At 40.0% G+C, this 15,020-nt stretch overlaps 1 protein-coding gene and 1 long non-coding RNA gene across 4 annotated transcripts in view; one reads left to right on the top strand and one right to left on the bottom strand.

Moving 5' to 3' along the window:
- ADGRL4 (adhesion G protein-coupled receptor L4) overlaps positions 1 to 15,020 on the bottom strand; it is a 918,866-nt gene that overhangs the window by 132,252 nt on the left and 771,594 nt on the right. For 2 of the 3 annotated variants that reach the window (XM_069232213.1, XM_069232212.1), the window contains exon 11: positions 14,644 to 14,847. The exons of the other annotated variant lie outside the window; for it this stretch is intronic. In XM_069232213.1, the coding sequence (XP_069088314.1) occupies positions 14,644 to 14,847 (204 nt within the window). The remainder of the gene's footprint in view (positions 1 to 14,643; positions 14,848 to 15,020) is intronic. 3 annotated transcript variants of the gene reach the window in all.
- The window catches only part of LOC138293159 (uncharacterized), a 195,319-nt gene that overhangs the window by 170,686 nt on the left and 9,613 nt on the right, over positions 1 to 15,020 (top strand). The window lies entirely within an intron of this gene.

Genomic DNA, 15,020 nt, shown 5'->3' with positions numbered 1-15,020 from the left:
TCATAAAAAAAGGTGTAGCATACAAGTGGGATGAAAGTTGCAGGCACTCTTTTCAAGAATTAAAAGACTGTATCTTGAAAGTCCCTACCTTAGGAATATTCAATGCAAATGCTAAGACTTATTTAACCACGGATGCCAGTAATGTAGGTGTGGGAGCTATATTGACGCAGGTTAGTGAAGGTGAGGAACACATAATTGGTTTTGCGTCCAGAAGGTTGCAAGGTGCTGAGACTTCTTATTCTGTAATTGAGAGGTAAGCCCTAGCTTGCTGTTGGGGAATCAACCATTTTAAATTCTACTTGTGGGGCCTACCCTTCAAATTAAGAACAGACCACAAACCATTGACATATATTTTTAAAGGTGGGCGTGGACTTGAAGGTAGTATTACACCACGTATTTCTAGATGGTTACTGTCTGTGATGAGTTACAATTTTGACGCAGAGTTTGTAAAGGGAAATAAGAATGTTGTTGCAGATTACCTTTCTAGGGTGCCCATAAGTGTAGGGGAGATTGAGGAGGACGCAATAAAGAACATTGTGGGAACTGTTCTAGGTGACTTGGCTATAACGGCCCAGGAATGGGAGGATGCGGAAATGACTGATCCTGTCTTGCAGAATGTGAAGGATAAGGTGATTAATGGTTGGAGGAATAAGGATGAGCATGACAGTGATCTGGCTGGGTATTTCAGAGTCGGAGATCAATTAAGCATTGAAAATGGGAAGTTATTGAGGAGAGATTAACTTGTTCCTCCTGTTAGCATAAGGAAGCACATCATCGATATCACTCATTAGGGACACCTAGGTAGGGGAATGATGAAGAGGAAGGTGAGGCAATAATTCTGGTGGCCTGAGATGGATAAGCAAGTAGAAGAAGTTGTAAAGAATTGTTTTGCATGTGCCAACAGTGATAAGACCAAGGTATTAAGACAGGCCCCCTTAGCACCTATAGAATTTCCAAGTAGACCCTGGGAGAAATTGGCAGTGGACTTCATGGGACAAGTATTCAAATTGGGTGCAAAATGCAGATACATAATTGTGCTGGTAGATTACCATACCGAGTGGTTTGTTACGAAGATGGTTGATCATATAAGAACCTCAGTGGTTATTGAATTTTTTGAAGAAGTGTTCATGGAGGAGGGAATTCCTAAATCCATAGTGTCAGATAATGGCGTACAATCTGTATCATTAGAGATGACTGAGTACTGACGAAGAATGGGGATTGTACATGAGAGAGTAGCTCTTTTCCATCCACAGGCAATGGTTTGGTGGAGAGGATAAATTGCTTGATAATGCAGAATATTCAATTATCTTTGGCTAACCAGTTTCCTTGGAGGAAGTAATTGAACAAGATGATAAGGACACATCGCAGAAGCCCTCATTCGATAACGGGAGTGTCACCATTTGTGTCGTTGAAAAGGTGTGGTTAAAGACCGATAGGAAGGTATTAGTTGACAGGGAGTTGATGAAAGCAAAAGTTGAAAAGATGCAGAAGAAAAATGTCTTACACTATAACAGAAAGATGAGTGTGAAGCATTGTGATATACAGAAGGGAGACTGGGTGGTAGTAAGGAAAAAAGGAGTTATTGTGAAAGGAGAAAGCAAACACTCCCTTCTCCAACTTGTGCAAGATATCAAGAGAAATGTTGTAATCCTAGAAAATAGTTCTACATGGAGTATGGGTTGTGTTAATTGTTAAGATACATATTAATTTCCTTGGTTATTGTACATAGTTTGCTTATCTCTATGATTCAATGTTTATTCATACACTTGTTATATTGAAAGGGGGGAGGCGTGTGGAGATGTTACTTTCATTATTTCCTAGGATATACTCTTGCTACAATGTGGAATGTCATGATGCAGTGGGTGAGATCAAGAATAGAATGGGGAGGCTGGGAGGAGAGGATTCTGGAGAGAAGGAGAGATTGGATCAGGAGCTGCGCTGAAGGTGTCATGACTTTCTGAATCTTAATAAAGGAAAAACTTATGAAAAAGAAAAAGGAATTCTGAAGGAGTGATCTTTACAGAGAGTTTCTGGCTACTTGGTTAATGCTGATAAGTCAAAGGTGTGGACTTGGAATGGACCACAAGATAATCCCCTAGAAAAAAGAGGAAATTCAATATCTGGGAGTTAAGGCAGTGAAAAACTTGGGGGATATGACCCAACTTTACAAGCCTCTTGTTGGGAACAAAGAGGCTTCTTCAGCAATGGTCACACCTTCCGCTTACCATTCTAGGGAAAACTAACCTAATAAAAGTGAGGATCCTGCTTACATTTACTTTATCTTTAATGCTTTGCCCTATATTTTAAGGCTGACTGGCTGCAAAAACTTCAGGGGAAATATCCAGCTTTATCTGATCACATAAAAACCCAAGAATTGATTGGAAAATACTGCAAAAAAAGAAGCTGGATAGAGGAATCACAATTCCAGACTTATATTGATGGGCCTTCCAACTGAAAAATATTAGATTACTACTGTACAAGGACTATATATCTCTCGACTGCGGGCATTAACAAAAGTCTTATAGGAACAGGGTTCCTACTTCCTCTTTAAATTTGGCCACCCCAGGTACTGCAAAAAAGTTAGACTGAAAGTTCTAAAATGCGGGCTGTAGGACATGGTTTCAGGTGAGGAAAAAACTAGGTATCCCTTACTATAGTGAGATGGCCCCGATATTGGAACTCTCCTGGTACTCCGGTATGCCTGCAGGATACACTGGCAATTCCATTAATAGATGCGGGTGTCGTACGATGGGGGCAACTGGTCATGGGGGTTCCATGATTTCACGGGATTCCCTATCCAGCTGGACCAATGCCAGATTATCTAGGTTTAAATACTTACAAATTAAAAGTTGGCTTCAAGGAGAATCTGAGGTAGGACTCACTACGGATTGGGAAAATTAAATAACAGATACACAGGTGTTAAAGAAGGAAGTATCAAGATGGTACTGGTCACTAGTTCAAGCAGAGGATGCCTCTCTCCCCTTACCTAAGATATTTTGTAAAACGGACCTGCCTGCCTCCAATCTCTCGCATCTCTGGCAAGAATCAGTGCGCACACTTTGGTCCGTGGGAAAGCCTGCAAACCATTTGTTTACCATATACAGGACCTACTGGACCCTGAGCAAATTGGTAAAACTAGGAGCCTTGAGGAAGAGTTCATGCTCAATGTGTGTTTTGTAAGGTGCAGATGATGTGCACCTGGTGGCAGTGTCCAGAAATCCAAAACTTCTGGCAAGAATTGGGTAATACTATTTCAATCATAATGAAAAGAGAAATAGAGGTAAGCCTACCAACGGTTATATTTGGTCTGCACGATGTGGCCAGGACGACTCCAGGTGATGATGCGGGGAAGCTTCAGGCTCATCTCATTTTCTATTTGATGTTAATAGCACAGAGGGAGTTTTGCATTAATTGGTTATTTAAGTTACTTCCCACTCTTATGGACTGGTTATTCTTGGTTAAAAGAATTGCTAATGTAGATTGTATTTATGGTTTTGAAAAGTGCCTTAGAATGTGGGAACTTTGCTTATCCTTCTATTCAGCTAGTTCCCCTGTTCCTAGCCCAGGGGACAATTAATCTGCTCTGGCAAAAGAGCATACAACAGTCCAATGATTAAGTAACAAGGCCCAACAAGGAAGAAGTGAGAGTTAGGGATCGTCTCGCTCTCTCACCTCTCATTTCCTGTTGGTGGAGGTTAGCTATTGAGGAGTAACCCCATGGTGGGGATTATACCGTAGCCCGGATACAAGCCTGATACCTCCTATTTTCTGTTTTGCAGGACTTCAGGGGCCACACTCCCCTAGGAGAAACCAGCCCACTGCTGTGCGCACACCAGGAGGCACAGGGACAAAACAGTAACAGCGCTCTCGCAGCGTGGGAAGCACACTTATGCCGTTTTCAGTTTTGCAGTCTAGACCGCCCTAAGAGAAACCCACCCATCGCTGTTACTGGTGTTTTTTCATTCTTGTCATACAAGCAGTAATGGGGAAACACAAAATGAGAAATGGGAAAGGAGATCTCCCCAAGGTCCCTCTGGTGGCATCATTTATCATGTCATGTCTCACATCAGCAATAGGGGCAATTAATGCAGAACTGGGGTTGGTGGAAGAACGAATAGATAAAGCAGATCATTGGCTTCCTCATCTGCATGTGCAACAAATGATGAAGAACCTGCATATCCCGGGGAGTAGACCCCTCCCAGACTGTCAGGGCATTAGCGTAATTACCTTTTAAAGTTGCTATTGCACTAAATCCCAGTGTCAGGATGAACTTGCAGTTGGAAGTCATTGATGTAGACACAGGGACTGTAAATTCACCTCAACCTAAAAGGAAGAGATGTGAGTTACAGGAAAGCTTCACTGGCAACAGGAAGGGGTCCTTTACAGCTCAGCGGCAGACCACAGAAAAAGTCTGTTGTAGGCCTAGGAGAAATAACGTGTTGAAGGTAATACAGTACAAGCCTCTGTCTGGGGCTGCCTTCCAAGAAGTATGCACTGACTTGCTCAACAATCCTGACTCAAAACTTGAAACATTTGTGATAATGTTTGTGATTGTTTGAAAGTGATCGAAGAAACATTTTCAGGTGGAGGGTTTTCCCCCAAGCAGCCAAAGGAGGAAAAGTGACACTAAATACAATAGGTAACATTGTAGAACAACCATCCCCTATAGAAACAGTGGGCAAAACCAACCAGAGAATATTAAATGTAGGTCAGACAAATTGTTCTTCACAAATAAACATGCATAAGGGATCAGAAGGGGCATCTACAACACCTGATGGAGATGCCAAAAGTCCATCAATTGGTGCTATTTTGGTAAAACATCTACATTTGCCCCCAGCATGCACCCCATATGTTGGTATTTTAAGGATTGTTCCATCATTACCCTGGGGGAAGTATGAACATGGTCTAGATTTGAAATCTAAAGTGGTTCATTAGCTAAGAAAAAACTTGGAGTGGTGGAAAAACTTGTATGATGAGATTATTGTAGTGACAAGGGTCAATAAAGTGGGGCATGACCTGTGCTGTTCTGATCTAGATTGTGTTGTGGTCAGTTTTAAGACTCCAAAAGTAGTAGCAACATTATTAAAAAACCTAATGGACAAGCACACTTTCAGTAAGGACATCCAGGCCTTACCACTAGAATTCTTCTATACACCTCTGGGTCTGACTAGTAGCCCCCAAATCAGGTATAGGATAGGGCAGAAGGATCATTAGGGGCTATCACTATTTCCATTCAAAAACATTTTGAGTCCCTTACAGATTTGGTAAGGGGGAGACTGGTGTGAGCTATTTGGGCAAAGGAAAATGAATGGCAACCCTGTGGTGGGACAAAATGCCAGTTTTGGGAAATTCAAGGCTTTAGAGGGCACCATTACTGCTTTATCTTGGAACACAGCAGGTGTGCGGGTAAAACTGTATAATCCTGACTGGCTTGCTTATTTTAGTAAATATTATTTGATCCTTTTACAGGAAACGTGGATGCTAAATTGTTTTTACATTGATGGTTTTCACATATTTAGGAGTCCAGCAGGACCATCAGTAATAGGTTGTACAAGAAGGGGGCTGGACCTTTAAGTCTCTGTAAAGTATCCTTCTGTAGAAGTAACAGAGTTATATAAATCATTATGGTTTCAGGTCTTACAGCTGTCAACTAGGGGGATTAGGAATTTGGTGATGGTAAACCATTATTGCAATATTTTTGGTACTAGAATGACTGAGGTCATGGAAGACCTGGATATGGCATCCCTCCGAAACAAATTTCCCTTTTGTGAGCAGGGGATTGTAACGTAAAGCTATGTAAACTTAGTTAAGGTTTGGTGTGTGGAAGGTGAATTAACTTTTACACCCAATTTTGGGGTAAGAAGGAAATGGGAGAGGATAATTGGGAAGAAACTCCTGCATTACTTGTTACAGGGTGAGGAGCAGGCAATTTCCTCCTGTTTGTCCCTTGAAGCTGAACTAGAACAAATAATGTCAGGATTTGCCTCAATTTGTGTTAAGGTATCCATGTTATTCATGTTAAAAAGAGCAGGGGAGGTAATCAATGCCGTAGCTGGTTTGATAAGGCATGCAGGGCAGTGCACCGTAATTTGCTAAAAGCACTCAAGTCTATTCTGAGGGGTAAAGTGCAGATTGAGCGAGCAAGGGAATTATATAAAGAAATCCTAGCTTCAATAACATTTGATATTCAAAAATCAGCTTGGCATAACATAGAAGCATCATTAAAGTTGAGGGACCAGCGCCACTTTTGGGAAATAGTCAACTGCCCTTTGTTTTTAGCCCAGAGGTTACCAAACTTTGAATGTGTGGTCCCAGCAGAGACCTGGGTAGCGCATTATGCAAAACTGATCACCCATGGAAACGGACCAGAGAGGAGTGGCATGGATGAGCCTGGGGGGGGGCTATTGAAGAACAAAGCTGTCGGACTGCTTTGAGCACCTCTATTGATCATGAGGATCATAAGGAAGTAGTGTTTGCCATAAAAGCACCAGGCCCAGTTGGAGTACCCATGGACCTTTTTAAGACTAACATAGAACTACAGGCTCCCCTGATTTAAATGTTTTCAGTGCTGCAGTGAGTGGTCATATGCTCCCCTCTTGGAAGGAGTTGGTTATTAAACCTATTTTTAAAAAGGGGAAAAAGGCTGATCCGGGTTGTTATAGATTGATCTCCTTGTTGAATACTACCTTTGAGATCTTAGGTCCGGTCCTTCTTGCACGTTTACAGACATTGGCAGAGTCTTATACCATCCTTTCCCTTGTGCTATTTGGTCTCTGTTCAGGAGTAGGAACAGTGAAGCAGGGCTTGATTTTGGCATTCCTGGTAGGGAAGTATGTCAATGCCAGGTGAGTGGCCTTAAATTTAGCGCTATTGAGTATGTTAACGTGCACAATTGTGGACCACGGTGGACTCCATTGGGGTAGATTCAGCTCTATTAGATCTACTGTAGAGAATGCAAACAAATACCACCATTAGAATTCTCTTTGGTACCAAGAGAGAATGCACAGACCCAATCAAATCAATAAGAGGGGTCAGGCAGGGCTGCATTTCAGCTCAGTTTCTCTTTTTGCTATATATTAGTAGGCCGGATACACATTAAAATAAGGATAGGAAAGATTTGCTTGTGGTGGGCGGGTGCTAGATGCTGTGCCTGCTTTATGTGGTTGACACGATACTCATAGCATAGCCAGCAAGTGGGATACAGCAGCTTTTGGAATATTTTACTGAGATCTTGGGTAACTTGGACCTAAATGTATTTTGTGCAAAATCGTTTAGGATGGTCGTGGGTCCTACTACAATCAAATCTAGGTCACATGAGGTTGAAGGGGTTACCATCAGTAGAGTTTGGAATTTTAATTATCTTGGTATACCCTTCAATGTTGTCTTAAACTGGTTACACCTATTTAAAATCAGGATGCACCAATTCCAGAGTGCTGCGGAAGCAGTCTTTCATTTCACAGCTAGGTTGGGTGCAAATCTGGTGAAAGAAGCATTACTCTTGTATAAATGCATGCCTGTGGGGCTTTAAGGAGCAGGGGTGTGAGTATATGTAAATGCTAACACTCTACTGATTATTGAAAATAGATTTGTAAGTCATGTCCTTTACACCCCTTCTTCGCTAGCCTCATTTATTGGCCACCAGGAATTGGGTTTAGGCTATCTGACAGATGCAGTACAGTTGGCACCTTCCCTTTTATGGACCAAGATTTGTTCCATACCAGAGCCTGCACTTTCTATAATGATTTTGTCAGACTGACACACATGGGATAGAAAGGATTTCCTAGCTGATGTATATCAAACACGCTTTTGAGAAATTAGGTTTTGGTGATTTGTTTATTAACTGTACAACATGTACACCTCACACTAAAGAGAGGATTAAAACACTTTTCTTAGATAATGCACAAACACAAAGGCTCTCAAAGGAAATGAACACACACTCGGTAAGGACCTATTAAGAGTTGGCCCCAACTGGCAATATGGAACTTTATCCTGTGCTTGTTAGAAATATACCATATCGATTTTACCTGACTAGGTTCCGTTTGAGCACTATACATTTCTTATGCGCTTTTCCTAGTCAGGGAACTTGGTTTAAATCATTTCCCAAATGTCCTTGTGATAATCGTACAGGTTGGTATAGGTGATCTGTTTCAATGATTTACCATATATATATGGTACTGGTCACTTTACTAAGCAATTATAGCCCATGAATAGAATGACTTGTTTTTCTATTGTTTTTAATGTTTTCTTTTATTATTTGTTATTGTATTTTAAATGTACTTTTATGATGGCATAACACAATCAAAATAAAGTTATTTGATGATTTTGAGTGATTGTGAAGTGAACACAATCACACTCTCCTCATTGCCATCTACTTGGGATACTACTGCCCCTAATCCTTTGAGGCTAGTATCAGTGGTTAAAACGGCCTCTCTCTTCATATCAACGTGTCCCAAAGTGAGTATTTTGCTGATACTTTCTTTAATAGCTTTAAATGCTACAGTACAATATTCTGTCCATTCAAACTTGGAAACTTTTTTAAGTAAAGATTTAGGCCCATATTTATAGTCTTTTAGCGTCGCATTTGCGCCGCTTTTTGATGCAAAAACAGTGCAAACTCACAAAATACAATTGTATTTTGCAAGTTTGCGCCTGTTTTGCGGCAAAAAATGACGCAACTGCGGCGCTAAAAAAAGTTTAAATAGGGGCCTTAATGAGTTGACCCATGCTAGAAATGTTTTGAACAAATCTGGAGTAAAACTCCACCATCCCCAGGAAATATCTTTATCCCTTAGCGCAGGTGCTTTGAAAATGGAACGGCTAGCTTAAATTTAGGTTTGACTCCATCAGTTGATATAGTGGGCCCCAGGTATGATACTAAAGTTACCCCAAATTTGCATTTCAATTTTTTCAGAATAATTCCAGCCTCTGCCAGCTTCCCTAACACTACATTCAATGTAATGTCATGTTCAGCCATACTCTTGCCATAAATCAGGATATCATCTTGGCAAAACAATATATTAGGCACACCATCCAACAAGCTTTTCAGCACTCTTTGAAAACATGCCACAGTCAATGCCTAACCAAATGGTATTGTTGTGAAAGAATAAGCACCAAGAAGGGTAACAAAAGAAGTGAGATACTTGGAGCCATCATGCAATTAGACATGATGGTCCTTGATGATAGGTCCATCACACTGAATACACAGTCCTCACCTAGCATTGTCAAAGCCTCTTTAATGTTTGGAAGAGGATGGCAATCAACCTAGATGTATTTCGATCTCTGAGATCAACACACATCCTGATGTGCTTACCACCATCCTTGGGAGTCAACATCACTGGAGCCAACCACTTGGAGGATTCTACTTCCTCAATGACTCTTTCAGGTATTATTCTCTATATCACTTTTATGAGAGGCTCTCACATAAGTTTTGGGACCTGGCTGACCATATGGACACGGGGTGATGCATTGTCCTTCAGTATCATTTGGTGCTCACATTTCTTACGATAACAACATTTCACACTAAACACTGTGGGAAACTTTAGAAAAATATCTTCATGTTCATCAGACATGGTCAAAACTTGCTGCAAAGCAATAAAGTTAAGTGTGATACCCATATCCCTCTGGTGACGCCAGCCCAACAAGTCAACTCCTTAATTGGCCACATTTTCTTTTCCTGTAGTTTCTTTGACATTAAATTTTATCCTCATTACTGCATATTCTAACACCTCAATTCTGTTGCCCCCGTAGTTCACCAGCTCGATGCCCAGAGGAAGAAGGAAAATCCACTGGTCCTTAGACACTCTCTCCAAAATCTTATCTTCCACCATGGTATAGGGTGACCATGAATCGGCTAACACAATCACCTCTTTACCATCTAAAGTGATTAAGCATTCCAGCATGACAATATGATCATTATCTACATCACTTTGATCTGCCTTTACATTTAATACAATATTTGCCTCTTCAGATACTGAATCCCCTCCTTGGAATACCCCTTGTCACCTTTGCAGACTCTCCCATTATGACCTTTCTTGACACATTTCCTGCTAATAGAATTTCTAGCATACATTGAGGACTGTTTGCAGTATGTCCAAGATTACTGCAGCTGAAACATTTCACTCTGTTACTTTTATTATCCTTGTGTTTCACCAACTGTTTACTTTCTGGTTTAGTTTTAGAGACCAAATGAACTTGACTCAACCAAATACTAGTTGACTTAATAGTCTGACTAGTATGCACGGATAGTGAAACATCATGCATTTCTCCCACCCATGAACTGGTGCTCTCCATGCCTTTCATAGTGGCAACTGCCTCCATTAACTCAGGATTTTTTATCAGTAACTTCTCCTGCACTTTCACATTTTTTGTGCAATGCACCAAATCATTTTGAATCAAGGATTTTTTTAGAAAGCCAAAATCACAAGTGCGTGCCAGGGCCCTTACACATGCAAAGTAGTTCCCCACACTCTCGTTCTTGTCCTGGAGCATCATAACAAATTTGTGACGCTCTAAAACAATATTTATCTTCTCCTGGAAGTGTTTCTCTAAGTTCTGACATTTCATATGCATCTCTAGCATCACTCTCTGCATTTTCAATAGGTATTGTTTCAAGCCTGTTATTTTTGTTCTGCCCTTCCAAGCCCAAATTCTACTAAAGTACTGTGTGTTTCCTTGCCGCCAAAAACTTTTCACCTCCAACTGCTATTAAATACAAGTCAAAAAGATTTTTCCATCTTTTCCAGGATAGTAGAGGTTCCCCTTTCTCTGATAAATAAACTGAAGGTGGAGGTATTTTAACAGATGCCATGGTTTATATGAGGGAAGGCTGGCAAAAGTTCACAATTAGTGTTGCCTCTATTACCTTCTGATATTACTTCAGCATATTATTTCCTTCTCAATATTGTTCCTTAAAGATCACCTGAAATTTCCCTCAATAATCAAAGGTGAGCGCAACCAAAATAGTACTGTTGTACAAAAATCATAAAGTGCTTACTTGTTTTATTCATTATTTGTTTTATTTCTCTTGTTTCATCTAATATCTTAGGATGAGCGCTGCTGACATTTAATGATCACTGGTAATTGTAATCTTTCTTCCTGTCAGGTCATTGCATGCATCTTAGAATAGCACTCCAAATCATGTTAAAAAATGGCTAGTACATTGGTCATGTGCTGTAACATGCCGATGATACAGTGCGGCGTGTGCTACTGCATTGGAAAGAAAAATCAATATCAGAGTTATCAATGCACATGATACCAGCAATGTGCTTGACCCTCTTGTGCTTAAAAACACAGTGCCCGTGCACTGAGTAATTATGCATGCATCAAGTGATGCAGGATACCAGTAATAGGTTCAAGCCTACGTTCTGCTCATAGTAACATAATTAAAAATTACAAAAATGTACCCGTAAATCTCATCAGCAGGCAATTCCTCTCGTCCGTCAGATCTGCCAATCACTGCAGTTTGAATCAATAAGAAACCAAATTTTTAAAGTTTTTACAACAATGCTGAGGATATGGGCTCAGGAAAGGTTGGTTCATGTGTGCCTGTCACCTCCCAGGGATCCTGCTGCCACTTGGTAAGATAAGTGGATGAAGAAAGATCCATACCAACAGCCCAAATTGGAATCTTCCCAACCTCACTTTCTGTGTTCAAGCATTCATATTTAGAAGTTTAGATAACATTCCAACCTGATTTACATGGAGGTAGTTACACGGATGATCATAACAACTGTCATACAATAACTCTCTAAAAAGCGAGACCTCGTTTTGATTCCATTATTACAGGTGTTTTTATTGCAGTGCTTTTGACATGCTTAAAGGTGTTTTTTATTGCAGAGCTTTAAATGTGCTGCTTTCAGCAAAGATTACTGCGCAGTGCATTCGCGTGGACTCTGCTTGCAGTCTAATGTATTTAATTTTATATATTAAAAAAGTTCATTAAAAATTGCATATGTTCTGTGGGATTACCATGTGAAAATTAGAAGACATTCTCTTTCTATTTGGTATGCTCCCAAGTTGCTCTGGATGTATTGTAAAGATAAAGTATTCAATTTGCAAAACAGGAGAACCTGTAAGTTCAATCAGCAATGAAAATTGTTTAATTCACTAGTACAAACTCTGGTTTAGTAGTCACAAAAACTGAGCTTCAACTAATAAATGTATTTGTTCACATATGACAATAACCCAAATAGTTTGCAGGAGTGGCAGTCATGGAAAGAGAATAGGCATTTGAGTTAAAAAATTATGCACTCCTCCCCCACTTCAGTTGGAATTTGTTGGACATTCACTACTTACAAAGCTATAATTAAATCAATTTCCAGGTAAGGAATAGATAGGGATATACTGAAACACTGGGAAATTGGAAAAGATTTGTGTAAGAGAAAATATACATGTTTCCCCCATTAAATAAGGGAAAAATCTAAGCCAAGAGCTTCGTATGAACTAATATTTACTTGTACATTTGCTAATGTAAAAGTGGAATTCAGAAAAGAAGAGATTTCTGTGTCCCAATTCCAAAAGAATGATCAAATAAACTCAAACATTAGAGACAACCTGTAGAAGATCTAAAAGGGGTTTTGAGAATCAGGCTTTTAAGCCCTTCATGATTAAGCAGTGTTTTTAAAAACATTTAAAGAACAGTATGCAAAATATACACAACCTAAGCTAAATTTATTTTCCAATATATCATTTTTCAATGTACTCCACAGTTTTTTTCTCTTTAATTCAGTCTGATTTCTGGAAACTTCAAACAGCTACCCAAACCTCTCTGTCATTATATGTCTCTGGGGCGTTTGTGAGTATTTCTATTCGAGCATTCTGAGAGAGAAAGGTGAGGAGTTCTTTAATAGGCTACCAAGGTAGTATGAAAGAGGGTGGCATATTAAAGCAAATCCTTTAAACTGTGTCTTACAATTTTTAGATGCGCAGACTGGAAAGATTTTACATTGTGTTATTTCTCTGTACAAGAACCACTTTAGAAATGGCACAATTGAACATTGTAAGATAGAATGATCACTGTTTGCTGGATGTGAAACGATAGTTTCCAATACACGTTTTAACAAAGGTATTCTCAGCTTGTGGGCTTTAACAAATCTATGAGGTTATTGTAGGTATGAATATGGCTGAAGATTTAAGGGCCAATTGAACATTTTAAAAATGGGAAAAGAAGAAAAAAAGAAGAAAAAGAAGGCAGCCAAGCTATTACGGTTGGTTTATTTTAAACTTCACCCTGCAGAGGCCTTGCTAAAGTGATAGTCTATGCTCTTGCAACTATTATTCATCATGCAAGCTTAAAGTCCTCCATAGTTCGCAGTCAATGAATAACAGAAGACGAATGTCATGTTTTTCTTCAATTTGTGACAGGTTACTCATCTAAGACTCTGATTTACATTGCTGTTTGGGTTAAATGAATAAGAAAGAGCAGAATAGGGTCATATCTACTAAGGTGTGGAGCTGATATGCTTTCTCTCTGCAGTCATGCAGACAGCCATGCACCAATGCAGGCACCTTTGCACCACAGTGCAAGTCTGTCTGCATTGTCTGAAAGGGGTCTAGTACGAAAGTTATGCACCATATTACCAGCATTTCTGCACAGAAATTGTACCGTAGCTATTGAATCAATATAACACGCAATTAGATTGTTTAGTTCCTATGCAATGTTTATACATAATATCAGCTCACCCTTCCAAAAAAGTGCCCTCAACCCACATTACCCTCACAACAATAGGGTCATACCCAACAACCTCCTCATAGTTGTCATTGAATGGCTAGTGATCCTGTTAGATTTTGATCAAAATAGATTTAGAAATGCATTTGGCTACTATCGCTCCCAAAAAAACTCCCCTAACCTCCCTTTGCAAGGACAGTGTTATAAGGAGTATGAAATAATGACCCTAGTCTATGTGTCACAAAACACAATGGAGTGAGTAAAACCATCAAGAAGTGAGTACCAAAGACTGCAGTAGATTTGATCAACAAGGAACGCTATTATTATTAATTGTATAAATGGTACCAGTGTTCACTAGTGAGGAAACCCCGTTGAGAATACCCTGTATAGCTCTCGATCATTCCCCTGATCACAAAACGTACGCACCGCTTTCAGAGCAGGCATGATTTTTCTCAATTTTGGCGACACTGCATAAAGGCGGCCTAGGGTCCTTGAATAACCACTGATTTTTTTTGCTGGTGACTACCCTGCATTTGGCGGGAGAAATAACCCATCTGTCCATATGTGGATGCAGCACGCTCCTGTGGGATGGCAGGATGAGTTATTGGGTGGGCCATATGTTCTCTTCCAAACGGCACCTTTAGAGGGCACAGAAACTATGAGTCACTGACTAGGTTGAGCGCAGTTAGTCCATCTACCGAGGGTATATTTACTCTTACTTTCATGACAGTGATGTGACAAACGAAAATGCACCGTTTTGTTGGAGCCGTATGCTGATGCAAATGGCGGCGGCTTCTAACAGTACACAGGTGAGCAATGCGTGGTTCAAAATGCCTTGGTGCAACAGGAGAAAGTAACCTTTGGAAATTGCGATTTAGAAAAACAGTACAGTGTCACAAGGCAAGGGAGAAGCAAAGGAATACGGTGTTAATTATTTCAAAGATTACACCATACACATAGCTGCAATTTTAACCAACCTTATTGCTGCTGATATTAATTCCAGTTAGAAACAATAGTTCTGCAAGAAAGAGGCTGCTGCAAAGATTCTTGTGAATTGTTGTCCTGGTGCTTTGGATTTCACTGAAGAAGAAGAAGGTGAAGATGCACATTGAAAGGCATATCAGCGAAATTATAATTCCCAATTGAGTGATTCGTGTTAGTACATTATCGTGCGTAACACCCTGCGAAAGAAAAGAGACCAGAAGTACACCTTTTAGAATATTCGATTAGTGATCAGAGGAAACACGACGTCCGTTTGTGTTTTCGGAGCGCATGCCATGCCATTTTAATTGTGAGTATTTTATTGTAAATGTTTCTGTTTCAAAGGGGCTTTCTTTTCCTGTTACCGAAATTC

Source organism: Pleurodeles waltl, chromosome 4_2 (genome assembly GCF_031143425.1).
Source record: "Pleurodeles waltl isolate 20211129_DDA chromosome 4_2, aPleWal1.hap1.20221129, whole genome shotgun sequence".
Taxonomy (NCBI): domain Eukaryota; kingdom Metazoa; phylum Chordata; class Amphibia; order Caudata; family Salamandridae; genus Pleurodeles; species Pleurodeles waltl.
This window is presented reverse-complemented; position numbering and strand designations above follow the sequence as displayed.